The sequence below is a fragment of the Notamacropus eugenii genome, chromosome 3, assembly GCF_028372415.1.
Source record: "Notamacropus eugenii isolate mMacEug1 chromosome 3, mMacEug1.pri_v2, whole genome shotgun sequence".
In the NCBI taxonomy this organism is placed as follows: Eukaryota; Metazoa; Chordata; class Mammalia; order Diprotodontia; family Macropodidae; genus Notamacropus; species Notamacropus eugenii.
This window is the reverse complement of record NC_092874.1, coordinates 108371163-108397868: the sequence shown is the minus strand read 5'-3', so window position 1 is coordinate 108397868 and position 26706 is coordinate 108371163. Positions and strand designations below refer to the sequence as shown.

General features: G+C 42.8%; 1 protein-coding gene across 5 annotated transcripts; it reads left to right on the top strand.

Moving 5' to 3' along the window:
- The first annotated feature begins 254 nt into the window (after positions 1-254).
- ADCK2 (aarF domain containing kinase 2) lies at positions 255-26027 on the top strand. Of its 5 annotated transcripts, XM_072652569.1 has the most exons (10): positions 13273-13815; positions 14208-15168; positions 15916-16062; positions 17472-17600; positions 18696-18791; positions 19987-20235; positions 21893-22021; positions 22947-23000; positions 24102-24273; positions 25865-26027. In XM_072652569.1, exons 1-9 carry the CDS (start codon positions 13760-13762, stop codon positions 24252-24254), a joined length of 1974 nt encoding a protein of 657 aa, XP_072508670.1. In that variant the 5' UTR covers positions 13273-13759; the 3' UTR covers positions 24255-24273; positions 25865-26027. The 5 variants fall into 5 exon arrangements, with proteins under 5 accessions (XP_072508671.1, XP_072508673.1, XP_072508670.1 ...); XM_072652570.1 differs by lacking the exons at positions 13273-13815; positions 25865-26027 and adding an exon at positions 255-549 and having other exon boundaries at positions 24102-24718; XM_072652572.1 differs by lacking the exons at positions 13273-13815; positions 25865-26027 and adding an exon at positions 12261-12529 and having other exon boundaries at positions 24102-24718.
- Positions 26028-26706: the final 679 nt, after the last annotated feature.

Sequence of the window (26706 nt, the reverse complement as noted above, 5' to 3'; positions counted from 1 at the left end):
GAGCTGAAGAGCAGACATGATCAACAAGTGCTGAACTTGATGAATAAACAAGGTGAGGTTTATAACAGGAAAAACATTTGATACATAGAGTACTAGTAAACAGTAATTTCCACCATAATTCAGAAGAGTTATTCTTTCACATCCAGTTCCTAGTTCCTTTCATCCTTAGAAGGCTAGATCCTATTTACCTTCCTTATTCCTTTTCTGACTCATTCCTCTCCATCTCTCCATGTTTGTAGATAGCTGGAAACAGAATCTCTTCTGGCTTCAAAACAAACCAACTCTACCTCTGAGGAAATCAAACCAGAACTCTCCACCAAAATCTTGATTGGTGCTTCTTGGCTCTAACAGGATTCTATCTGATGACTTCACATCATGAAAGTAGGACAGAAAACATCCTACTAAATGGGAAAATCCACAAGCCTGGCTTCTAGTTACCAATTCATTTCCTCATTTTGGGCTTCAGTTTCCTCATCTAGAAGGAATACTTGGAAAGGTCAGATCTATGACTTTGAATACTGCAGAAGGTATTCCTGTAATGAGTGAAAGGTAGTATTATCCATTCCCCTAAGATCCCTCTCAAATCAGAAGCTTTTGGGGTTTGGGAAGAGAATGAAGAGGGGAAAAAAAAGTCAGCTATCCATTCCAGTATGTTGCCTAATATGGTGAAGGGGTCATCCAGCAGAACATCATGGAGGCAAAGGGATCTTTCATCCTTGCTGGTTTAACTCTCTCATTGGATGTGCTTCTTCTTCTTCTATCTCTCCCTTCAACTTTTCCAGAAGCAAGGCAGAAATATGAGCTAGAGGGCATAGGAGAGTCAGTATAGCCCTGAGGTGAACTTTTTTAGGATGAGAATTGGTTGTTCTCACTGTGGTTAAGAATCACGCTTGATATCGTTGAGGGAACCTAGGGGCTCATCATCATTGCCTTGTTCCTGGTTCCCCTGGGGTCAGACAATACAATATTACCTCCATCTCAGGAAAGGTCTGGTGGGTACCTTTAGTTCTAAGTTGTCATTATTATCAAACATTCATGCCCAAGCTGGGAAATTGGATAACTGTGTGAGGACTATTAGAAAGGGTAGGCCATCATGGTTGGGAGGTTAGGCCAGATGATCTCTAGGGTCCCCTGAAAATCCCTTGGAATCAGTCATCGACTCTATGACAGAGTCACAGAGCTAGGCAGGAAATACCTTGTAGAAATCCATTCCTCTGCCTTGTCTTCATTTCCTTAAGAAAGCCAATTTTCAGATAAGACTCTTCCACAGTTTTTTATTTGTTTGCTTTACTTTAATGGAATATAGAATGCTGGTTTACCTTTTTCAGGAAAAAACACTGACTCCATTTCTAGGTTTATACTAACCATGGAATAGAAAATATTTTATCCCCTGTTAAAGAAACTTTAGCCTTTAGTGAGCAGGTAGATGAACTTTTGGGACATAGGGAGAATAAGAAGATATTGAATTTGACATCCTTGAAACTGCCATGGAGGCAGAGGTCTACATGAGAGGTATGTGGTATGGTGAAAGTGGACTGGATGAGGATTTGGGATACCTGGGTTCTCACGTCAACTTAACCCCTATGAGCCTCATTTTCCTCCACAGTAAAATGAAGGAGCTACACCAGCGGTATCAAACTCAAGTAGAAGTGAATCCCTATAGGCCACATATTGTCTTAGAAAAACCACCAATTCACATTATCTGTGCTGTTTTATATTATATTAAATATTTTTTAATTACATTTTAGTTTGGTTCAGTCAAATGTTGTGGGCTCAGGCTACATGTCTAGACTAGATGACCTTTAAGATACTATCTAGTTTGGTGACCTCACCAGCTCCTGTGGGTTTGATTATCATATGTATGTAAAGGATTCCCAGATCTATACATCCAGCCCTAACCCCTCTTCTGAGCTCTAGTCTCCCATTGCTGACTGCCATTGGATATTTCAAATTGGATGTCCAGTAGGCATCTCAAACTCATCATGTCCAAAACTGAGCTCATTATGTTTTCCCCAAAACTCTCCTCTCATTTTAGTTTTCCTCTGATACCAGCATTACTGTATTCCCAATCACCTGGTTTTATAACCTCAGTGTCATTTTTTACCTTCACTTGGACTCATCCTTCATAGCCAATCCGTTACTGTTCTTGTTTCTGCCTTTACAATACTTCCTTCTCTCAGCACACACAATCACCGCCTCTCACCCGTATTCTTGCAATAGTTTTTTTAACTGGCCTCACTGTTTCAAGTCTCTCTTCACTCCAATCCATCCTCCACTTAGCAACATAGCTTCCTAAAGCATAGTGTGACTAAGTACGGTCAGCCTTCCCTTCAACAAACTTCAGTGGTTCCCTATTATTTTCCCCCTCAAATATAAAATCATCCATCTGGCATTTAAAGTCCTTCATAACAACCTGGTCCCTTACCACTTTTCCGGTCTTCTTACAGTTTGTTGCCTTCTACATACTCTGTGAGTCAGCTACACAGGCTTAGCTGCTATTTCTCACGTATGACACGCCCTTTCCCACCTCCATACAGTTGCTCCATGACTGGAATGATTTCCTTCCACACCTCCAATTTCCAGTTCCCTGCTTTCTTTCAGAGGCACCTTCTGCAGGAGGGCTTTCCTGGTCTTACCCACTGCTATCTTTCTACATAGTTACTTATGTATTATCTCCCTCATTAGAGAACTCCTTGAGAACAAGGTCTGTCATTTGTCATTCTGTTTATCCCCAGTCCTTAAAGCATATTGCTAAGAGGCAACTAGGTAGTGCAATTAATTGAACACTAGACAGGAATTGGGAAGGTGAGTTCAACTTTGGTCTCAGACACTTACAAGCTATATGTGCTAGGGGAAGCTATCTTAACCTCCGTTAGCCTCTGTTTCTTCATCAATAAAATGGGAAAAATAATAGCACCTACTTCCCAGCGTTGTGTCAGGATAAAATGAGATAATATTTGTGAAGTGCTTTGCAAACATTAAAATACTATGTAAATGAGAGCCATTATGTTGACTGTTCAGTCGTCTTCAGTCATGTCTGACTCTTTATGGTCCCATTTGGAATTTTCTTGGCAAAGGTACTGGAATGGTTTGCCATTTCTTTCTTTCTTTTTTTCTTTCTTTCTCTTTAAGATAGTATTTTATTTTTTCCAGTTATGCATAAAGACAATTTTAAACATTCATTTTAACAAAATTTTGAGTTTCAAATTTTTCTCCCTCCCCTTTTCCTAAAATGGTATGCAATTTCATATAAGTTATATATGTACAATCATGTAAAACATGTTCCCATATTAGCCATGTTTGAAAGAGGAAACAGACCAAAAGGAAAAACCCATGAAAAAAATAAAGTGAAAATAGTATGCTTTGATCTGCATTCAGACTCCATAGCTCTTTCTCTGTATGTGGATAACATTTTCTATCATTAGTCTTTTGGAATTGTCTAGGATCGCTGCATTGCTGAGAAGAGCTAAGTTATTCATAGTTGATCATCACACAGTGTTGCTATTACTACGTACAATGCTCATTTCACCCAGTATCAGTTCATATAAGTGTTTCCAAGTTTTTCTGAAATCTGTCTGTTTATCATTTCTTATACCATAATAGTATTCCATTACATTCATATATCACAGCTTGTTCAGCCATTCACCAATTGATGGGCATCCCCTCAGTTTCCACTTTTTTTTGGTTATTTCTTTCTCCAGCTCATTTTGCAGATTAGGAAACTGAGGCAAGCAGGATTAAGTGACTTGCCCAGGGTCACACAGCTGGTAAGTGTCTGAGGGTGGATTTGAACTCAGGAAGATGAGCCTTCCTGACTCCAAACTCAGCACTCTATCCACTGTGCCACTTAGTTGCCTCTTTGTAGAGCAGCATAACCTTAATATAGATAGGCATGCAATGAATGATTTTGTTGAATTATATTAGAATTTGTGTATGTTTAACATCTGCCATGGTGCTATGTGCAAGATGCCACATTTGCCATAAATGAATTAATCTAAAATGATAAGCACAGCCGTATGTTTCTCTCCTCCTCCCTTCCATGCAAGCACTGGAATAAAGCCGGTGCCAGTAATTTGGAAATGGGTAATATCTTCATTTCACAAGTATATGGGTGCCACCTAGTGGCGTAGGGCATGATAACTTTTAAAAATATATTTATTTTTAGTTTTCAACATTCATTTCCACAAGATTTTGAGTTTCAAATTTTCTCCCCATCTCTCCCCTCTCTCCACCCCAAGAGACATGCATTCTGATTACCACTTCCTCGAATCTGTCCTTTCTTCTATCATTCCCCTCCGTTCCCTTATCCCCATCTTCTCTCTTTTCTTGTAGGGCAAGATAGATTTCTATACCCCATTACCTATATTTCTTATTTCCCAATTGCATGCAAAAACAATTCTCAACATTAGTTCCTAAAATTTTGAGTTCCAACTTCTCTCCCTTCCTCCCTCCCCACCCATCCCCACTGAGAAGGCAGGCAATTCAATATAGCTATAAGTGTGTAGTTATGCAAAAGACTTCCATAATAGTCATGTTATGAAATACTAACTATATTTCCCTCCATCCCATCCTGCCCTCCATTTATTCCATTTTCTTTTTTGACTTTGTCCCTCCCCAAGAGTGTTTACTTCTAATTACTCCCTCCTCCTATTTGCCCTCCCTTCTATCATCCCCGCCTCCACGCTACTTCTCCCCTTCTCCCCTACTTTTCTGTAGTGTAAGATAGATTTTCATACCATATTGAGTATGCATATTATTCCCTCCTTAAGCCAAATGTGATGAGAGTAAGCTTCACATTTTCTCTCTCACCGCCCCCCTTTTCTTCTCCATTGAAAAAGCTTTTTCTTGCCTCTTTTAAGAGAGATAATTTGCCCTATTCCATTTCTCCCTTTCTCCTCCCAATGTATTCCTCTTTCACCCCTTAATTTTATTTTTTTAGATATCATTATTTCCTTTTTAACTCACCTGTGTCCTCTGTCTATATGTATATAATTCCTCCAACTACCCAAATACTGAGAAAAGTCTCAAGAGTTACAAATATTATCTTTCCATGTAGGAATGTAAACAGTTCAACTTTAGTAAGTCCCTTATGATTTCTCTTTCCCATTTATCTTTTCATGCTTCTCTTGATTCTTGTGTTTGAAAGCCAAATTTTCTATTCAGCTATGGTTTTTTCATCAAGAATGCTTGAAAGTTCTCTATTTCATTGAATGACCATTTTTTCCCCTGAAGTACTATACTCAGTTTTGCTGGGTAGGTGATTCTTGGTTTTAATCCTAGTTCCTTTGACCTCTGGAATATCATATTTCAAGCCCTTCGATCCCTTAATGTAGAAGCTGCTAGGTTTTGTGTTATCCTGATTGTATTTCCACAATACTTGAATTGTTTCTTTCTGGCTGCTTACAATATTTTCTCCTTGACCTGGAAATTCTGGAATCTGGCTACAATATTCCTAGGAGTTTTTCTTTTTGGATCTCTTTCAGGAGGTGATCAGTAGATTCTTTAATATTTATTTTACCCTCTGGTTCTAGAATCTCAGGGCAGTTTTCCTTGATAATTTCATGAAAGATGATGTCTAGGCTCTTTTTTTCATCATGGCTTTCAGGTAGCATCATACTTTTTAAATTGTCTCTCCTGGATCTATTTTCCAGGTCAATTGTTTTTCCAAAAAGATATTTCACATTGTCTTCAATTTTTTTATTCTTTTGGTTTTGCTTTGTAATTTCTTGGTTTCTCATAAAGTTATTAGCTTTCATCTACTCCATTCTAATTTTGAAAGAACTATTTTCTTCAGTGAGCTTTTGAACCTCCTTTTCCATTTGGCTAATCTGCTTTTTAAAGCATTCTTCTCCTCATTGGTTTTTTCGACCTCTTTTGCCAATTGAGTTAGCCTACTTTTAAAGGTGTTATTTTCTTCAGCATTTTTTGGGGTCTCCTTTAGCAAGCTGTTGATTTGCTTTCCATGATTTTTTTTGCATCACTTTCATTTTTCTTCCCAATTTTTCCTCCACCTCTCTTACTTGATTTTCAAAATCCTTTTTGAGCTCTTCCATGGCTTGAGACCATTGCAAATTTATTTTGGAGGTTTTGGATAAAGAAGCTTTGACTTTGATGTCTTCCTCTAATGGTATGCTTTGTTTTTCCTTATTCAAAAGGATGGAGGCAAATACCTATTCACCAAGAAAGTAACCTTCTATACTCTTATTTTTTTTTCCCTTTTTTAGGCATTTTCCCAGCTAGTTACTTAACTTTTTGTCAAGTGGAGGGTATACTCTAGGGACCTGTAAGTTCTCAGTTCCTCTAAGGTGGCATAATCAAGGGAGAGGAGTTTACTCCTCTTCTGGCCTGTGCTCTTATCTGGGAGCAACCACAAACTTTTGTGCCTAGGATCTGCAAGTAGGGTTCCCTCTCCACAACTGCCTCCAGCTCCACGGTGCCAGTGCTCCCCCTCGCCCCAGGGCTGCTACTCAGGGCTGAGAGTCAGATCAGCTGCTCAATTCCCCCAGGGTCTTTATGCTAAGGGCTCCAAAAATGGATGCTGCAGCTGCTGGGCTAGGGCTGGACCCTGCTCCCTTCTCACCCAGATGAAAGAGCTTTCTCATTGACCTTTGAAGCTGTCTCTGGTGTCTGTGGGTTGAGAAATCTGGGAACCGCAGCTGCTATCTGGGATTCTGTGCCTTGATGCCCACTCCAGTCCTGTCCCTGCTGCACTGCATGGCTAAGGGCTGGGCTGCACTCTGTGGGCTGTGCTCAGCTTTGAGCCTGGTGTGATAAGCCTTTCCTGTTGGCCTTCCAGGCTGCCTTGGGCTGGAAATCTCTTTCAATCTGTCAATTTGTGGCTTCTGCTGCTCTAGAATTTGTTTAGAGTCATTTTTACAGGTATTTATGGGCTTTGGGGAGAGAGCTACAGCAGGTCTGTCCTTCTGCTTCACCATTTTGGCTCTGCCCTCCTTGGGTTTTCTTGACTGGGCATAATAACTTTCAAAGGAGGGTTTGTTTTTGCCAATATATATGTGTGTGTGTGTGTGTGTGTGTGTGTGTGTGTGTGTGTGTGTGTGTGTGCCTTCATACTCTAAATTCTTGGATGAATGAGCTCAGCATCTTCAAATGCAAGATGGTTTTCCACTGTAGGGGGTTAATTGGGGGAATCCCCTGATCAACTTGGTGAGCTACTGAGTGGCGAGTCTCTTTTTGGGACTTTTGATTGTATCTTCTTGGGGAGGTATGTATAGCCCCTGAATGAGTTTCATTGATAGGAGCTGCCCTTGGATGAATTGGCTGGCTTACACTCTTGTGCATAGAATTAGCCCTTTGCATTGTATTGCAAAAGGCAGCCTACTTATCCTTCTATTTGTGGCCTTTTGGTGGAGCCAGGATTATTTGTGGGTCCCCAGGTGAGGGTATGGGCAGTCATTAATGACCTTCTTGGGGCTTGGCATTCCAGAGTCACATCTCAGCACTGGGGCAGCCAAGAGGGAAATCATATCAGCTAGGGCCTCAGAAACAAAATCTCTTGGTGGAGATGGCAGTAGGTAAGACAATGGTGCTCTTCATACTGATGCTTTTCACTAATCTGGTAAATATTTATTAAGAGTCTCCTATGGACCAGATGCTATGCTAAGAATTGGGGGTACTAGGAATAAAAAGAAAGGCAGTCCTTGCCTTCAAAAAGCAAAAGGAGGCAGGAGAGGGGAAAGGGGGACTTGTGGAAGCTACGGACAGGGGAACAGTTCTTGAACCCCAGTTTCTGCAGAAGGGCTGTTGAGAGCTCTTCTTCTGGGACTGCCCCTCTAGCCACTCCAAGTTTGAGTGCCCCAGACTCCAGCTTTCTGGAAGAGAAGGCCAAGTTCTTGTTGCCAGATTTGCAATCTAGCCTGTTAGTAAGGGAAGGGGGAGTTTTTTTGGGGGCAGCGCCCACCTCAAGGGTTGCTCTCCAGTAATGTTAAACTTGAGAGATCATGAAGATGAGTCTCTGGGAGTGAAAAAAAGAGGGGAGGGAAGGAAAATAAAACTATTGTAAAGAGAGGCAGATTATATGGACTGCCTCTAAAACTGAAGAATAGGGAAACAAGGTTCTCAAACTTCCATGAGTTCCTATAGACACTAAGAACAAAGGTTGTCTGTCTTTTAGCCCCAGCTATGTTTTCTTCTACTCCCCCTCAGTCTCTGTGGAGTTAAAGTGGGAGTCATCAAAATGCTAGGGTGCCATCTTTTAGAAAACCCAAGTTCATTTCCTTTTCTTTTCTTTTTAATGGTATTTTAGTTTCTCTAATTACATGTCAAGACAATTTTTGACATTAATTTTTAAAAAGATTTTGAGTTCCAAATTTTTCTCTTTCCTTCCTTCCTCTTCCTTCTCCCTAAGACAGTAAGCAATTTGATATGGGTTTTATATATGCAATCATGTAAAATATATTTCCATATTAATCAGGTTGCAAAAGAAGAAACAGGATGAAAGGAAAAAAAACATGAAAAAATAAAGTGAAAATAGTGGTTTGATCTTCATTCAGACTCCATCAGTTCTTTCTCTGAATGGGGATAGCATTTTCCATCATGAGTCTTTTGGACTTGTCTTTGATCATTTCCCTTTCAAAGAAAATGCAAACTGCAGGGTTAATAAATATAGGGGATTTCATTTTTCAATGTGGAAAGGGGAACTCACCAGCATAGAGAAAAACAATTTTATTGGCAGCTCCAAGTTTGTTTCCTTCTTGAGGGGAGTCTGTACTGCAGAGTGGGTGCTTTGGGTCCCTTGTGGAAAGTGAGACTTAGAGGAGAGGGAAGAAAATTGTGTTTCTTGTTTATTGTGAGTTTTCTGAGTTTTGATGCTTTGGTAATAGGTCCTTAGGAATCCTTCTATGTGTTTTTGTGTTTTCTTTAGAATGGAATAAAGGCAATTCATATCCAATATGTGAACTGTTACCTTGAATACTTCTACGAGATTTAAGGGAGTCCTTTTTTTGTCCATGTTTATAGGGGCCTAGCCATAAGCCATATTTAGAGATTTTGCCAGAATAAATTCTAGGTTGGGACATAATTAGACAAATAGAGCTTGGGTACTCTTTAAATGTTTCTGAGGGTTGAACCTGGTTCACACAAGATCAGAGTTTAGGGTGCTGATCCATGAATTAATTTGGGAAAATAGTGGGCTTATTTTATGAGTTACCTGTTGAAATCAACAACTCAGGATCACTAGGGATTGATAGCTTAGGGGCTGGCAAACTATGTATGGCCTCTGTGGTAGATGGGGTGATTTTGAATGGCCCTCAAACTCCCTTTATTTGACAGAACCCGGAAATCCTTTCCCAGATGCATGGTGGGAGACAAAAACCATGATATGAGATATTTATCAGAATCCAGAACTGTGCAACCTTCTTACCCAATGGACAGGTGAGGAAACATGGGAGGAAAAATATAATGACTTTGGATATGTGTATAATAAGGCAAGGAGTGGAGGAGGAGGAAGGATGGGTAGGCAAGGCATGTGAAAGGGGGCTCAGAGCCTGGAAAGGCTTTGCTGGCCATGTATAGGGCTCCCCTATATAACTAAGGCAAGACTGTGGCTGGGCTGGGGATTGGCAGGCTTTACGCCAATCCCCTTTGATTGATGAGTCTCTGTTCTGTCTAAGCAGCCTCTCTTCTTCTATTCTCACTTTCTACTTCTTGTTCAGTCTACAGTAATCAAATTAACACTACCATTGTTTCTGGAAAGACTGTGTCAAATGACTACACTATGGCTAGATTAATCATCTGTGTGACGTCCTGAATCATGATCCTTTCCAAACCATCACTCCCTTACTATTATCTCCTCCTATAGAATATTAGCTCTTTGAGGACAAAGATTACCTCTCTTTTGTATTTGTATCTCCAGCATTTACCACCTTGCCTGAAATACAGCAAATATTTAATAAATTATTTTTCTTGCATACGTCCATCCATGTATTCATTCATTCGTTCGAGATAGACCTTATCCCCTAAGCTGTTTTTTCTCATTTTCTCTCCCTACCCCCTCCACTTATTTTCAGTGAAGTACAGAAAGGATTTTGAGACTTGAGAAATTGGGGCATCTTGAGCATGCTGGCAGTTTGTTAGGGTGGGGGGGCAAAGCCTCTAGATGGGATACTAAATAGTATAAGGGGGACAGGACAGCCTAAACAATCACCCAACTTCACTTAACACAAGTGACAAGATGCTACATGTTATCATTTAACCAGATGAGAATATATCCAGATTGTTTAGTAGGTGTGAGCAAGGTTTGAACTAGGCTTTAGGTTAAATGAGAAAAATGAAACCTCAGGATGACCTGTAGTGAGCTGCAGAGAAGATTTATCTGGATTGCTTGAGGGACTTGTTCTTGTCCTAAAGGGCTTATATAAAATCAGCAAGTTAGGTGGAATAAGGTACTTGAGGATCTGCTAGGGGAGAGAAACCTTTAGCCAAATGCCTGAGATTAATATCAATTCAAAATTATGCGGGAAGACCCACCCAGGTGGGAGCTCATGAGCTATGTAAGATTTGAAGTATACCAGCAACCCCTTAGATAGTGATACCCTTAGATACTTTAGAATGTCCTTAGATACCCTTAGAACCCTAAGGGAAGATGCAGTAGCTCCTCTTTGGACCTAGCCTGCATGCGGAATTGGAGATACAGCTCCAGAGCATGTGCTACTTCATCCATCGAAGAGGAGAACAAGGAGACAAAAGGAATGCCCTCTTTTGGTGACAGTAAGATCTTCAAGAGAGAGGCAAGCCCCCAGCACTAGAAAGTTTGCTTCTGAAGGTAGACTTGAACCTGAAGGCATTAGCCATTTAGCTAAGTGATCTTATTCTGTATGTTAAAGCTAGGTGACACAGTGGATAGAGTGCCAGGCCTCAAATCCTCATGACCTAAGTTCACTCCTGGCCTCAAGAGACTTACTGGCTGTATGACCCTGGGCAAATCACTTCACTCTGTTTGCCTCAGTTTCCTCATCTATGAAATGGGGTGGAGAAGGAAATAAATGACAAACCACTCTAGTATCTTGACCAAGAAAACCCCATGGAGAGTCAGACATGACTAAATGAGGGGACAAACCATCAAAGATGTAAAGAGCTTGGGTGAAGGAACCATACAGACTACTCCTTGAGGAAAAAAAAAAAAGAATCCTCTTCCTTTGCCCATAGTTTAGTGCAGTAAGGTTTGATGATTTTCTGAAAGGGCTGTAGAAAGCCCTGTAGTTTTACATTTTCTTGTTTTATTTTGAATTTATGGAATAAAACAAGCATTTCCATAACATAGTATAATAAAAAAAATAAAGATGACTGCATGTGAAACTGCAAATCTGTTATGTACAACAACTTACTATTCCTTTTAAATATATCATAAAGGTATCATGTAAAGTTTTTAAAGGTAGAGCTCACTTTTCTCATGATGGAGAGAAACATTGCTCCAGCTGAGAATCCCCGAATCTGGGAGCAGAGAGAAGAGCCAGATCTGGGAGCTGTGGGGCCAGTGACACAGTGTGAAGCAGAGACCACATGTCTCAGGGAGGCTCTACAGAGAGTGTGTTCCTGGTGGGGACCAGGAGGAGGCAGCCCAGAGAGAACAGAACTGTAGCTTTGCCTGAAGACAGGTCTGATGGGGTCATTTCCCTGCTCATTAAACTCTCAGGAATCCAGGATCAGACACAAACTCTTCTTTTGGGCATTTAAAATCCTTTACAATCTAGCTCCAACCTTTCAGCATCTAGTGTGTCCTTCTGGATAGTCACACAGGATATAATACAATATAATATAACAATAATATTAACAAAACAATAATGTAATATTTTTATAGCAGCTTTATTTGCAAAGCACTTTATTCAATTACATTCGAGTCTCACAACAACCCTGCAGGATAAGTGCTGTAATTATTCCCATTTTACAGATGAGGAAAATTGAAGTTGAGAGCATTTAAGTGATTGCCCAGAAAGCACTGAAGGCAGGATCTGTACTCAGGTGTTCTGGACACCAAATCCAGCAGTCTTATCTCTTATATCCCCACCTCCATACTTTTGCACAGCATTCCATGCCTGGAATGCACTGATTCCTGACCTTCTACCTTTCAAAATTTCTAGGTCCCTTCAAAGTTCAGCTCAAGCAGGTTTTGCCTCCAACACAAGGCCTTAGCTAATCTCCCAGCTACCTGCCTCTCTTCTGCTTCCTCCTCCACAATTATTTTGCAAATGCTTATATACAAAATATACTGTTCCTCTGATTGGTGGATCTGTGAACTCCAAACTTCCATTTAAGGAGAAAACCTAGCTCTAACTTCTCAGTTCTCACCTGACTGCACTACTTTGGGACTTCTCTGACTTGACCTTGTTTCAGGAAATTCATTATTGGGATAAACTCATCCTGTAGGGTCTTACTAACCTTGGGACTCTAACTAGTTACGCCACCTCTTGGACTGGAGGGTGGAGCCATGAATCTCAAGCCTCCATTTAAGGAAGAGTTCAGTTGCGACATCTTATTTTTCCGGGGATTGCACTACCCTGCGATTTCTCTACAGGTACTGTCCAGCTTCCTTTTGTGTGTGACTTCCATCATTAGAGTATAAGCCCCTTGAGGGTAGGAACTGTGTTTTGTTTTTGCTTTGGTATTTGTATCCTTAGCACTTAGTGTAATGCCTAACACGTAGTGGGGAGATTAATAAATTCTTATTGACTATTGATTGTAAATGTACACATCGTGTCCTCCAGTAAAATGTACCTTTCTTGGGGGCAATTTCATTTTTGTTTTTGTATCTCAATTTCCTAGCAGAGTATTTGGCACATAGTTGGTGCTTAATTTAATATAGACCTGCTTTTGATTGTTTAAATCCCTTACTTGAATGAATTATGTCTTCAAGCTAATGAAAGTTAATATACTGGAAGAGTCTCAGGGGTTATGGATCTGAATGTATAAAGTACTCTGAACTAGCAGCCTCTAGGAGAGCACCCCCATGTGTTACCTAAAAGGAGGACCACGATACATTCCAACAACTTATTCTAAAACCCCTCACCAGCTGTGTCCGGGAATCTTCACCTCAGTGATTCTTGGAATCACTGTTCTGTTAGACACAGAACCCTGGCCCCCCAGCTTTAGAAGAGGCTGCAGGAAGGTCCATTCGTGTATACAGTGAAGATGACCTTGCTTTATTTTGTATTTTATATTCCAGTTGTCTTTGCATTGGTGACTTCTGCCTCATCTTGTATATATGGAGGCCTTCTAAACGTTAAAATGAGTTAGCTGAGATGTTAAGATCTGAAATTAAATGAGTGCATGAAATCTTGGTAGGTCACTTCCCAGGCCTGCAGGCAGACTCCTGAAAGCAGCCGCTACTGATACCCAAGGCGGCTGCGCTCTGCTTTGGAATCAGCGCCCACCCAGCTTTGCTCTGACTCCCCAGGCGGAGTCTACATGAAGGGACTCCACCTTCAACATGACTGCCCCTTTAAGGGGGCAGGGCTCTTGTCTGTTCCCGGAAGTCCTTCCCAGTTGTAGCTAGAGTGTTTCACTTTGGTTTCCCAGGGTACTCGGCCTCCGATCTCCGAACAGGGCTGCTGGGCTGGCTGCTGAGAGCCAGGGCTGGCCATCCCCAAGTAACCCGAGTCAGGGCAGTGAGGGACGGCTTGGGGTCAGAGGGGCCACAGCCTCCCAGGGATGCCAGCTTGCCCTTGGGAATAAACCCGCTTTAACTTCAGAGCCCAGGAAACAGGCAGCCACGCAGGGAAAGTGATCGGATGGGGCAGACTGTTAAATGCACCAGCGTGGGCTGGTGAGGCCATCGCCAGGCCAGGGAGACTCATTCAAAAGGTGAAGTGCAGGGCAGATGCTCTCCGCTCTCTCTTGCCAGCCAGGTCTCCTCTGATGAAGGTTAGGTGGTGGGTTCCCCAGGTAGGAGTCCACACTTGCTGGCCTGCCTGGAGGGGGGTGAATGGAGTGGGGAGGGAAATCTAAAGGCCCCCCCATCTAGATAGGGGAACAAGCGGGGATCCTGCCCTTGCTTAGGGGCGGGGGTGAATCTGATGTTCACAGCTGCGTGGGGGAATCCGTTTAAGTATGATCATTTAGTTGTGGTCATTTAATTTCCCCCAAAGATGGAAAAGGAAGATAAATAGTTGTTCCTTGATAGTCCAAGGGTGCTGGGTGTCCCTGGCATTTAGGAATGAAAGGAACTGAGACTGCTTGCTTGCCTTTGTTTGCAGGGTCATCATGACTTCTTGGCGATTCTCTATCAAGACTTACCTGTCACACCTAAGGTGCTTTGAGGCCAGGCAGAAATCTTGTTTGCTTAGATGGAGACGTAGACAGATTATGTATCCACCCAATTCCAGAATTTGTTGGCTTCTTTGGGGCTCTTTACCCAAACTCATTTTGACTTCAGGAGGGATCGTTTTGGTGTCCCCTGGAAGCTGGGGTCAGACAGATACTTTTAAGAGCGCCCTTAAGGAAGTCAGGTTGGAGGGCAATGTTTCCAGAACTGGGTTCATAAACTGTCTTTTCCTGAACTTTGCCTTTGGCTTCCGAATATGGTTCCGGGGCTGTGTTCTGCTGGTGAAATTCACCCCTCTTATTGTGCTGTACCCTTTCACCTACTTGGTCCCCAGCTTCTACACCCTCTGGCTGAACTGGCTTCTGATGGCTACGGAGTCCTCAGGCCCCACATACATCAAACTGGGCCAGTGGGCAAGCACTAGACGGGATCTTTTCTCTGAAGAGTTCTGCACCAAGTTCTCCCGGCTGCATGTTCAAGTGGCCCCCCACCCATGGGCTCATACCCAGCACTTGCTCCAAAAGGTGTTTGGGAGTGAATGGGGGCGAGCCCTTCACTTTGAGAGTCAGGAGCCAGTGGGCTCAGGCTGTGTGGCCCAAGTGTATAAAGCTTATGTTGACACGGCCTTCCTTGACCATGCTTGCTTCCAAAAACTTGTGGAGACCTCCAGAGGTACCTCCTCTTTTGAAGCCTGGGAGGTGGCAGGGCTGGGGAGGCTCTTAGGATATTTTTGGAAGGGGCAGAAGCCTAAAGGAACATTGACAGATCTAGCTTTTCCTGAAGATCTACTTCTCCCCATGTCCTACCTGACTGTATCAAAACGGGACACATCCCTTACCCCACTTGCTGACTGCCTACGTGGGCCAAAACACCTCATCCCAGCAGCTATTAAAGTAAGTTCATGCTTTTCTGGTGGGTCCATATCCCCATCCTAACCAGGTTCTTTTCCTTCTCCAAAACTACTAAACAGTTACCCCCTTGGAAAAATGTCTAGATTAGTTCTACTTGCATGCCAACTCCTACTTCTGCATCCCCTCCATTCATTTCAGTGGTTCAAATACATTTTTGTTAAGTGCCTGCATAGCACCATAACTTATGGGTTTAATTGGTAACTTAGACTTATGGGACATTACAGGTATAAGGGGCCATAGAAGTCATCTATTCTAACCCTCCTAACTTGATATATGGGAGAAACTGAAGTTACCTGTCTAATTGGTCTCCCCCAGTTCCTATTTAGTTTCACCCCTCTTATTCTGCTGTACCCTTTCACCTACCTGGTCCCCAGCTTCTACACCTTCCTTCAGTCCAGATCTGAATAGGAAGATCAAAGTGCTTTTCTGTGGTTTTGAAGAAGACTACACTGAAAGCACTAGTTGAAGCTCTGACTGCTGAGCACTGGGGATCTGGAACCCAGTTTTGGCCTAGCCCTGGTCCAGTGCATACTATAAATGTTGTTGGCCAATAAAGCCTATCTCAGCTGCAAGGCAAGGGATAGAGAACAGGGAGATGCCTCCTGTGATGACTGTCTTTCTTTTGCCTTGGTGTGGTGCCAACCTGGTTTCATGAACCTTGTGAGCACTCCATGTAACTGGGCAGGAAGGGTCCTGCCCTAGTCACTGCTGCTTCTTTTTCTACTACAGGTGCTACATCCTGGGCTCCTTGCTCAAGTACAGGTGGATTTGGTACTGATGAAGATAGGCAGTCGAATCCTTGGACTCATTCCAGGAATCAAGTGGCTCAGCTTGACTGAGATAGTAGAAGAGTTTGAGAAGCTCATGGTCCAACAGGTGAGCATGTCTGGGGCTTCCCCTTCTATAGAGCAGTTATAGAAAGTGTAAATGAAGGAGACTGGATGTCCCATATAGAACGACTAACAACTAGCAGGTGTAAATATAGTATACGTCCAATAGAGAATGGTTTAAAGCCAAACGCTGGCCCGTTGGTCATTCTTAATACACAACACTCCATCCTCCTCCATCCCTTAGACAACCTCCAAGCAAGGTTGTCTGTCACTCTCACCTTTACTTTGTAGATCCCTAGCTTTCTTCAGGTCAAAGCTGAGGTTCAGTCTCTCACACTAGGTCTTTCCCAGTCTTTCCAGGAGTGGTCTCTCTCTTGAAATTGCTTTGTATGATTTTGTATTTACTTAGGTAAGATAGAAGACCTGTGTCCCAGGGACATAGGGTAGCCCCTGTAACATGAGAAGATAGATATCTGAGGTTTGAGGAGAAGGCAGTTTCCATGTTTGTATGGAGGAGGAGGTGGAGGAGGGCCATGTCTGGGAGTGCTCTCTTTCCCTCGCCTATCGCTAAGAGGGGTTTTGATCTAGAATTATATCTATCTACTACTTTTGACCTGTTGTCCTTTCCTATCATAACATGAGCTCCTGGAGGGTAGGGACTGCTTCCTATTTGTCTTTGTACCTCTGGTATCTAGTGCAGTGCCTGGCACGTAGAAGGTGGTTAATAAATGTTTATTGAATTGAAGGAAGCACAATCAACAAATTCATATGCTATGTTTTTTGCTTTGCTTACTGCCACCAGAGCTTATCATTTGAGTAGTTAAATGCAGTATAGCTAGGTGTCTCAGTGGATAGAGAACTGGAGCTGAAGTAAGGCCTAAGTTCAAATCTGGCCTCAGACACTAACCAGCTGTGTGACCCTGGGCAAGGCACTTTAGCTTGTTTGCCTCAGTTTCCTCATCTATAAAATGAGCTGAAGAAGGAAATATTAAACCACTCCAATATCTTTGCCAAGACAACCTCAAATGGAGTCATGAAAAGTCCGATGTGTTGGAAATGATTCAACAACAATAATAAAAGTTAAATCCAAGGTAGTTTGAAGGAATCAGGAAAGGCATCCTGTAGGAAACTGCTTAAAGGGCATCTTGGAAGATGAGAGGGATGCTGTGAGGTAGAGGTGAGTGTCTTTTGGGCATGGGGTGGGACTATGCCTAGAGACCAGAGTTGGAGTTGTGTTCCAGGTACCTGCATTGCATCATGTGTGGTGTGTGTGTGTGTGTGTGTGTGTGTGTGTGTGTGTGTGTGTGTGTGTGTGTGTGTGTGTGTGTGTGTGTGTGTGTGTATGGGGGGCAGCAGTGGCCAATGAGACTGGAAGAGAGGAGGGGGCCACATTGTGAGCGGCTTCAGAAATTAAACAAAGTGTACCTTCATCTCTCATCTTTTCTTTCCCTACAGATTGACTTGCGTTATGAAGCCCGAAATCTGGAGTGCTTCCAAAATAATTTCCTGGATGTGAACTTTGTCAGGTTCCCTACCCCTCTACAGCCCTTTGTCACCAGAGATGTTCTGGTGGAAACATTTGAAGTAAGACTGAAAGGAAGTAATCATTTATGTGTGTGTGTGTGTGTGTGTGTGTGTGTGTGTGTGTGTGTGTGTGTATGTATATGAAATCTAAAGTGTGTCTGTATACTTATATGTGTGTATACTAATGTACTTAGGATAGGCCAGTGTTCATCTCTGAGAAAGAGAAGCAGCATGGTCTAGAGAAAATGGACTGACCCGATGGTCAGTTTGAGTTCAGGCTATGATATTTACTGTCTTGGTGATCGTGGGCATATAAGTCTTCAAAGATCCTCCTCTCTCAGCCCCAGAAAGGCAGCTTTCCCTTCATATAAGGAAAAGCCTTTCTAATGACTGGATCTATTCAGAAGTGGAATTCAGAAGATAGTAGACTTCCCCTTGTCAAAGTTCTTTAAGCAAAGACTGGAGGACTGAACATTGGGAAGATATGTGTTTCAGAGAGTGCTCTTGTTCAGATACTGGCTAGACAAGGTGGCTTCTGAGATCTGTGATTCCTGTGGGGAATGTTTATCTTGGGAGTGTGATGTGGTTGGAGAGAGTCAGAAGGCATGGAGCCAGGCAAGACTGGGATTTAAATTCCACCTCTGATGCTCGCTGTCTGACATGGACAAATCACTTAACTTTGGTGAACCTCAGTTTTGTCATTTAAAATGGGCATTACATCTGTAGTACTTACTGCGTAGGGTTGTTATAAGTATTAAATGATATAATGCTCGTAAAGTTTTCTGTCATTATGAAAATCAGTGACTATCATAATTTTTATTGATATTACTGGAAATGAGATGTCCCACCATGTGCCCTATTGGTGTCCCAAAGCCAGAATGCAGACTGGGATGGATGGATCCAAGATCATTGGTCCTAGCCTGTTGTGACATAGGATCATTAAATCCCATGATCTCTCTTTCCATACCTTCTTTGTAAAGGACTATATGAGGACTGACCTGGGGTGAGTGAAACTTGATTAAGCATCTGTTGAGAAAGCAACCCTGGATATGTTAACTAGGGAAGGGGTAGATTGTAAAAAGACTCCTCTCCTCCCCCTCTGGGTGGGAGGTGGGAGCATCAAACTGATATATTTCCTTCTCTCCTTGCTTTAAGGAGAGTGTGCCTGTGTCCTGTTACCAGAAGTCAGAAATTCCTACGAAGCTGAAGGGGAAAATAGCAAAGCTGGGGATAGACATGCTTCTGAAGATGGTAAGAACTGGGATGCTGTAAAGTCCCAGAATCCTGCTGTCTATTGATTACCTATTGGGATAATGGACTTGGAAATGTGTTGGGGGCTGAGATGAAAAGGAAGTGACATCTGCAGGTGTGCCCCACTTTAGGAAACCCTGATGAACCAATGTCGGAACCCGAGGATGAGGGGATGATCATTCGTATTACAAAAGGATCCCTTACTTTCTGGAAAGTTTCACTACTTGGCTCCTGGTGGTTTCTCTTGCTCCTCTCTGCCCACTGTTGGTAAGAGGGCTGCTCCACAACCTTCTGGGCCCCCTTGCACTCCTAGAAGGTCCCCCTGTCACACAATCAGGGCCTGATTGCTTGCCCCTCCCCCAAGGTTCCAGTGACTTCCTCTGTTTCCTGGAGGGCTCAGAATCATATTCCACTTTGTCCACCGGCAGGGTGCCCCAGCTTCCCTCAACATCGTCTCCCCCACTACACATCAGTGCCAAAGAAGGGGAATAGTCCAAATGTAATTTTTAAGCTTATAGTTAGTTAAGCAGTATTAATTGGAATATCTGAAAGACTGATTAGGATCAATGAAAAGTCTATGAATTATGAGATGTTGTAAAGAAGTTCTGTTACTTTGAAGCACATATGATTATGAAAATAAGGTTAATAAAGTGCTACCAAATTTTTCAAGGTCTTAGGTGACCTAAGCCTTATGTTGTTTTAATGAATGGATAGGAATCATTTGTAATTGGCATAGTATTAATTCAACTCAACAAGTTCAAATAAATGCTGATAAAGCACTTTGACATAGTTATGAGTTAAATAGTCCCTTATCTAGTTTATAGTCTTATTTTATTTAGAGAATACCTTTCCTCCATTTTCCAGATAAAAATCAAAACTAAGCTTCAATCTCACCAGCCCTTCCCTGCATTGTGGATTTTTTATTGATGAGGTCCTAATTAATGAGACTTTGTGGTATTTGTTATTGGAAGCTGCATACAGAGTAAGAAGACATCTCTCAATGCCCCAGTGTAGACAAAAATCTAATCTCCATTCATAAAGAGTGTTATCCTTAGGAGCTGCTTTATACCAATGAAATCAGAGATCAGTATAAAAATTGAATTTGTACATGTGCCTTTACAAATTTAAAAGAATTTTCTCCTTGCAGTGAGAAGGTGGTGGGCCTCACCTGTTCATGATGTGGATTCCTTTCCAGGTGTTTGTTGACAATTTTGTCCATGCTGACCTACACCCTGGGAACATCCTGGTCCAGGGAGCAGACTTTCCTAAGGAGAGCCAAGGCCAGAGGAGCCTGGGGGACATGTATGACACCCTGCTGTCAGAAGTAAGACCCGCTTCTTCCCCACTGAGGCTGATCCTATTGGATGCAGGCATTGTGGCAGGGCTGCAGGCAGCCGACCTGGAGAACTTCCGGGCAGTCTTCACTGCAGTGGCCATGGGGCAGGTGAGACTTGTGATTCCTGGAGTGGTCAAGCAGCGGGTCTGAGCACTGGTTTTATTCTAAGAGTTGAGGATTCTCAAGCTCTGCCATTCAGCTTGTAATGCTTACAAATGTCTAATTTTACTTGGAGGGCATGGGCTTTAAAATATCTGGAGCTAGAAGGATCTTGGAGGCTTCTTTATAAACAAGGAAACTGAGTGGCAGGATTTGAACTCAGGTTTCCTGACTCCAAGCCCAACTTTGTCCACTGCATCTCCTAACTACACACACAGACAAACACACATTAAGTATGTATATTTGTATATGGGCAGCTGGGTGGCACAGTGGATAGACAACTAGGCTGGGAATTAGAAGGACTCATCTTCCTCAGTTCAAATCTGGCCTCAGACACTTACTAGCTGTGTGATCTAGGGAAAGTTACTTAACCTTTGTTTGCCTCAGTTTCCTCTTCTGTAAAATGGTGATAATAATAGCACCCACCTCCCAGGGTTGTTGTGAGAATCAAAGGAGACCATATTGGCAGAGCACTTAGCACAAATGCTTGTTCCTTGTCCCTCTGCTGCCACCAGAATTACATGGTGAGTACAGAGGACTGGAACAGAAGTCGTTCCTGATTCCAAATCAATCACCTGCTCCCCTACCCTCATATCATAGGGCCTCTCAAATCATGCCATACAGAAAACACCAGTTACTCTCTATTTTCCCTTGTGTCATATATTTTTCCCATGTAGGGACATCACTCTTCCCTTTGAGGCCATGGATGCCAAGCATGTGGCATACTGCCTGGTCCCATTGGCTGCTTGGGCTTTTTGTAACAAAACTGTGGTGGTTTGTGGATGATTTGGGGACATAAAGTTGAAAAAGACTGGGCATCTAAAAATAGAATTATATTTGGAGTAGGGTGAGACACTAGGACTATGAAGGAAATTTAGGCAGAGCTGTCTAAAGGTCTTCCAGCAGCTGGTCCTCTAAGAAAGTTTTTTAAGTCGTAGGAGTGCCCAGAGGACTGCATGTAGGATGTGGGAGTTGTTATTGTTCAGATGTTTCAGTCATGTTTGACTCTTCATGACTCCTTTTGGGATTTTGTTGGCAAAGATACTGGAGGGGTTTGCCATTTCCTTCTCCAGCTCATTTTACGGATGACAGACTAGTGTCTGAGGCCAGATTTGAACTCAGGAAGATGAGTCTTCCTGACTCCAGGTCCATGTTCCATTCACTGTACCACACAGCTGCCCTTGGGAGTTAGTTAGCTTACTCCAGTTATATCCTGGGTTCCTATAATGGATCTGAGGGTATGCAGGGCGAAAGGTAAAGTGCATACATATGTGATCGGTGAGATGCAATGTGATGTAGAGTACTGTACTTAAGTCAGGAAGACTTGGGTTTAAGTCTTACCCCAGACAATTATTAATCCTATGGACTTTAGAAGGTCATTTAACCTCCTCTGCCTTGGTTTCCTCATCTTTTAAATAGTTTAAACTGAATGGTTAAAGTCCCTTCCAGCTCTAAATCTGTGACCCACTATTGGTGAGTAGCATGCCCTAAGTCTTCCAGTATCCCTCTAGCTTAGGGAGAAGGGAATGGAAACTGACCTTTCTCCAAATGCCAACACCTTCAATGAATGGCACTTACAAACTTTCTTTTTACTCATGGTCTTCAGGGTGAGAGAGTGGCCGAGCTCATCTTGAATCATGCCCGGGCCAATGAGTGCCAGGATGTGGAGAAATTCAAAACTGAGATGGCGGTGCTAGTGACCCAGGCCAGGAAGAACACCATTACCCTGGAGAAGGTAGGCAGGCCATGAGATGGGGATACAACCTTCAGGAACCTCCCCTGCTAGAGCAGATCCCAGCCACAGTACTGGAGAGAGGAGGAGGTGTTTCTGACTGAAGTACTAATCCAATCTAACCCAATAAGCATTCATTAAGTGCCTTCTCTTTGTAAGGAACTATGCCAGGATAAAAAAACAAAACAAAACACCACTCCCTTCCCTCAGGAACCTTATGTTTTATGTGGGGTGGGGGAAGAAATAGGAAAATAAAAGAGATAGGAAGTAGCTGTGTTTTTCTCCTGTAAGTCTTCTAGCCATAGGTCAGTTCATGACAGGGAATGGCTCTCAAAAATGTGATCTTCTCCTTAGGTGCTCTTGGGTGGATCTCTTTGGGGGCAGAATAGAAAGAAATCTGGCAACAGAGGACCTGAGTTCAAATTCCACTTCTGATGCGTGTGACTTTGGGCAAGGATTTTCCTGGGCCTTAATTTCTTCATCTTTAAAACCAGGGGTTTGGGCTAGATGGCTTTTAGACCCATAAGCCAATATTGATAATAAGTTAAGTTAATAATTCACTTAAATGATGTAAGAAAATGACCACAGGTCAGCCCTGGAGATAGACTTGGATGTAGGACCGGTCTTCTCATTCATTGTAATGATTTTTTGTTGTTGTTTTTCCTGTGATTGGAAATGGATGGAGGTGATCTGTGGGGGTCTTTTGCACCGAGTAGAGAAGGGATCCTTAGACTGAACAGTTTTAAGATTCCCCACCTCTTTGCCCCCTGTTGAAACCAGTCCTCCTGACTTCAGGGACTGAAGAGTCTCTGTACCCTTGTTGAGCAGTCAATGAGCTCCCTTTCTCCCCCACCATTTTTTTTTTTGTGGGGGTGGGGAGGGAAGTGGTACTTTCAGGCTGTGTAACAAGATTTGCTTTTCCTAACAGCTTCAAGTGTCAAATTTGCTCTCCAGTGTCTTTAAGCTGCTGATGACCCATAAGGTGAGTCCAGACCCTAAGTTGGCCCTTCTGCCTATAGGCACCTGGCTTAAGAATCACCAAAGGGTCACCTGAGCGGGGGTGGGGCATCCTATAGTTGGGCAGGAGGATGGTGGTTGCAGTAGCCTGATGGTACAAACAGGATTTGGGTGGGGGAGGAGAGATATTTAGTTTAGGTAAGAAAATAAATGCTTTAGTAGCAACAATTTATATATAAACTGGGCTGAGTTGCAAAAGATAAATAGTGTCTGGCATATAGTAGGTACTTAATAAATACTTGTTAATTGACTATCTACCCATTAGAGCAGGTACCAAGAACCTCTAAACTCAACTCTCTTAACCTGGTTCTTGTTTTGATAAGGATTTGGAAGTAGTAAAATATTTGATGTATGCATGCATGCAAGTATATAGATATGTGTACTTATAAAAGCACAAGTTATGAAATCTATATGCATGTACACACACACACACATCCACCTCCTGGCTTATTGCCTTGTTGTGGCAGAGGAGTTTGTGTAGCTCAACGAAACTATGAGCTATGTTGTTCAGGGTTACTTAAGATGGACGGGCCATGGTGGAGAGTTCTGACAAAAAGTGATCCACTGGAGAAGGAAATGACGAACCCCATGGACAACTGTGGTTCTTTGTTGTTTGTCTTTCACTCTTGAAGAGGACCGTGACATTAGGAAGGTGATGTCATGGCAGGTGAATTGGATTTAAGTGAGGGAGGCCTGTTCAAAGTTATCAGCCTCACTTTCTTCCCCAGAGCCATCTGGGTCCATTGTCAAGATACAGATCAGGATGACTGGAGATGGCCCCAGATGCAGTGGGAGAGCTTGGCCTTTTTAAGCTAAGGTCTTTGACAAGTCTTAGTTTGACTGAGGCCATGTCCATTCAGTGATTAAGGCGAGGTTAAAAAAAGAAGAAAGAAAAGAAAAATGTACAATTAGATTGGGACTGGCTGGGGTTGGTGGTAGTAGAGAAGGAATAGGGTAAGGCTTGCAGGGTACAGACCTGAAAGGATGAAGGTGCCACTGAGGGCACTAGTCTGTATGTGATGAGACTTTCAAAAGCGTTCCTCTGCCTCTGTTCTTACTGTTTCAGGTCAAGCTTGAAAGTAACTTTGCCTCGATTGTCTTCGCGATCATGGTGTTAGAAGGGCTTGGCCGCTCACTGGATCCCAAACTGGATATCTTGGAGGCAGCCAAACCCTTTCTTATAAAAAAATCGATGTTTCCCCCCTGGCGGCAATGGTGATGGCCTAGGACTTCACCAGGTAAATGCCAGCATTGATCATAAAACTATCCTGGGCAGCCAGGGTGCCGTGCTGTCCTTTCATTTTGGGTTGGCTGATGGTTAGACTCAGAGACAACTTGACTGGCTGAGGTACATGGGGAGAGGAACTTATCTCATAGAATGCCCTAAGTTCTAGTACTCTGTGAGCCAGTGTCCTTTACCATCCCCACCCCAACATACACAGACACATTCACCCTCTATCTCTCTCTTGGGCTTAAGGTTCATGGCAGCTAGAAGGAAAAGTGAATAGAGTCCTAGACTTGGCCTTGGGGTGATGAGTTAGAATCCTGCCTCAGACCTGTGTGACCCTGTACAATTTATTTATCCTCCCTTAGCCTCAGGTCCTGCATCTGTGAAATGGGGATATCTGTACCTACCTCACAGGGGTGTTGTGAGGATCAAATGAATTAAACAACACAACAGGGTTTGGTTAATGTATATATTACTGTGAGAAGCAGCATGGCTTACTGGTTGGAGAGCTGGCCTTGAAGCCACAAAGACCTGGATTCAAGTCTCACCTCTGATACATACTAGACATTTAATTGGACACATTATTTAATCTCTCAGGCTCTCAGTCCTCTCTCAGTGGAGGACGCTAGGGGCACCACAGTGCACAAAGTGCTGGGCCTGGAGTCAGGAAGACATGAATTCAAAAGTGACCTCGGACACGGGCCAAGCTGTGTGACCTTGGGCAAGTCACTTCACCTCTGCCTGTTTGCCTCAGTTTCCTCAGCTGTAAAATGGGTACAATAAGAGCACCTACCTCACAGGGCTTGGGAAGATTAAATGAGATGTTTATAAAATGCACAGCACAGTGCCTGGCAATGTAATACATTAATAATAAGTGCTTTTATTATTAGATTGAGTGGTGATAGGCATTATTTAGGATAAAGTTATATATCAGGGTAGTACTGTTAGTGAGATATTCTTATCTTCCTATGACCCCATACTCTGACTGCTCTTCCAGAAGGGAACATAGGGGATGGGGAGAAGCTGAGCCTGTTTGGGCTTGTGAAAGATTCACCTTTGTCGCCTGTGAGATTGTAAGCTCTAGGGGCAGGGCTGGTATTATCTAAATTTGTATCACTTTAACTGCAATGACAAATTTTGGTCCCAGAATACAGATTGTGAAATATACTTCTCTCTGGGTAGAGAGATGGGAGATTAAGGAATAGCGCTGCCTATTTAGACAGATGCTGTCATTTTTACTTAGCTGTTTTTATCACCCTTCCACTGCCTAGTATGGTGCTTTCTGAATAGCAGGGACTTAATGAGGGCTTTGCTGAATTGAACTGAATAGCTGGGCCTGGTCAGAAAATACAATATTAGTTCAAATATAGGCCACACTCTTCCCTGCCCTCCCCATGTGGTTTGTGCAAAACCTGCATTGTAGCCTCTCTTTAATGCTCTTCCTAAGAATAAAGGAGAAATGACAGTGATGATAATGCATAAAACATCTTTATCTGAATTAAAAGAAATGAAAAATAGGACATTCACAGTAAATGCTGATATATGGTAATGGTAGATTATCATTTTTCATTGTCTTTTTTTCTCGCCTCTTCCTCTTCCAGACTCCAGGTACTGTGTTCTGACCTAGGGATTGCATGAAGCTAAGAACCCCTGGGCCCTCTGCCCTTCCACTGAACCCTTAGGACTTCTAAGTCTTTCCATCTGCTTTGCACAAGAACCTAATGTATTGTCTCTCTCAATGATATTATAAGCTTCTTGAAATCAGGAACCTCTCATTTTTCCTATTTGTATCCCAGTTGTTTAGTATAGTGCTTGGCACATAGTAAGCACTTAACAAATGTCCATTCATTTGCTCCTTCAATCAATGATTACACTGTTCTGGCCCAATAGTTCCCAATAATGTCTTGAGGAGACAGGTATATTTAACTAGGGGCAGCTAGGTGGTGCAGTGGATAGAGCACCAGTGCAGGAGTCAGGAGGACCTTAATTCAAATCTCACCTCAGACTCTTGATACTAGCTGTGTGACCTTGGGCAAGTCACTTAACCCCAATTGCCTCATCCTGGGTCATCTCCAGTCATCTTGATGAATATGTGGTCATTGGATTCAGATGGCTCTGGAGGAGAAGTGATGCTGGTGACCTGCACAGCCCTCCCTCACTCAGAACAAAGTCAAGTGAAAGTCATGTCTCTGATGGCATGGTCTTCTTTGTCAAGGTAGGATGAACACACACACATTTAACTATCTGTTCAAAATGAGACTTTTATTTAGTTGGCTGCATTTCCAAACCTTTTGATCATGTTTGGTCCTTGGTGGGATGAAGTCAGTCTGTTTGCAGATGAGCAGCAGCAGACCTTATGGCAATCCTGCCTTTTGAGGACATGGACATGGCAGATTGTTGGGAGTTAATTCCTACCTACACTGGGCTGTGGTCCAGACAAGGG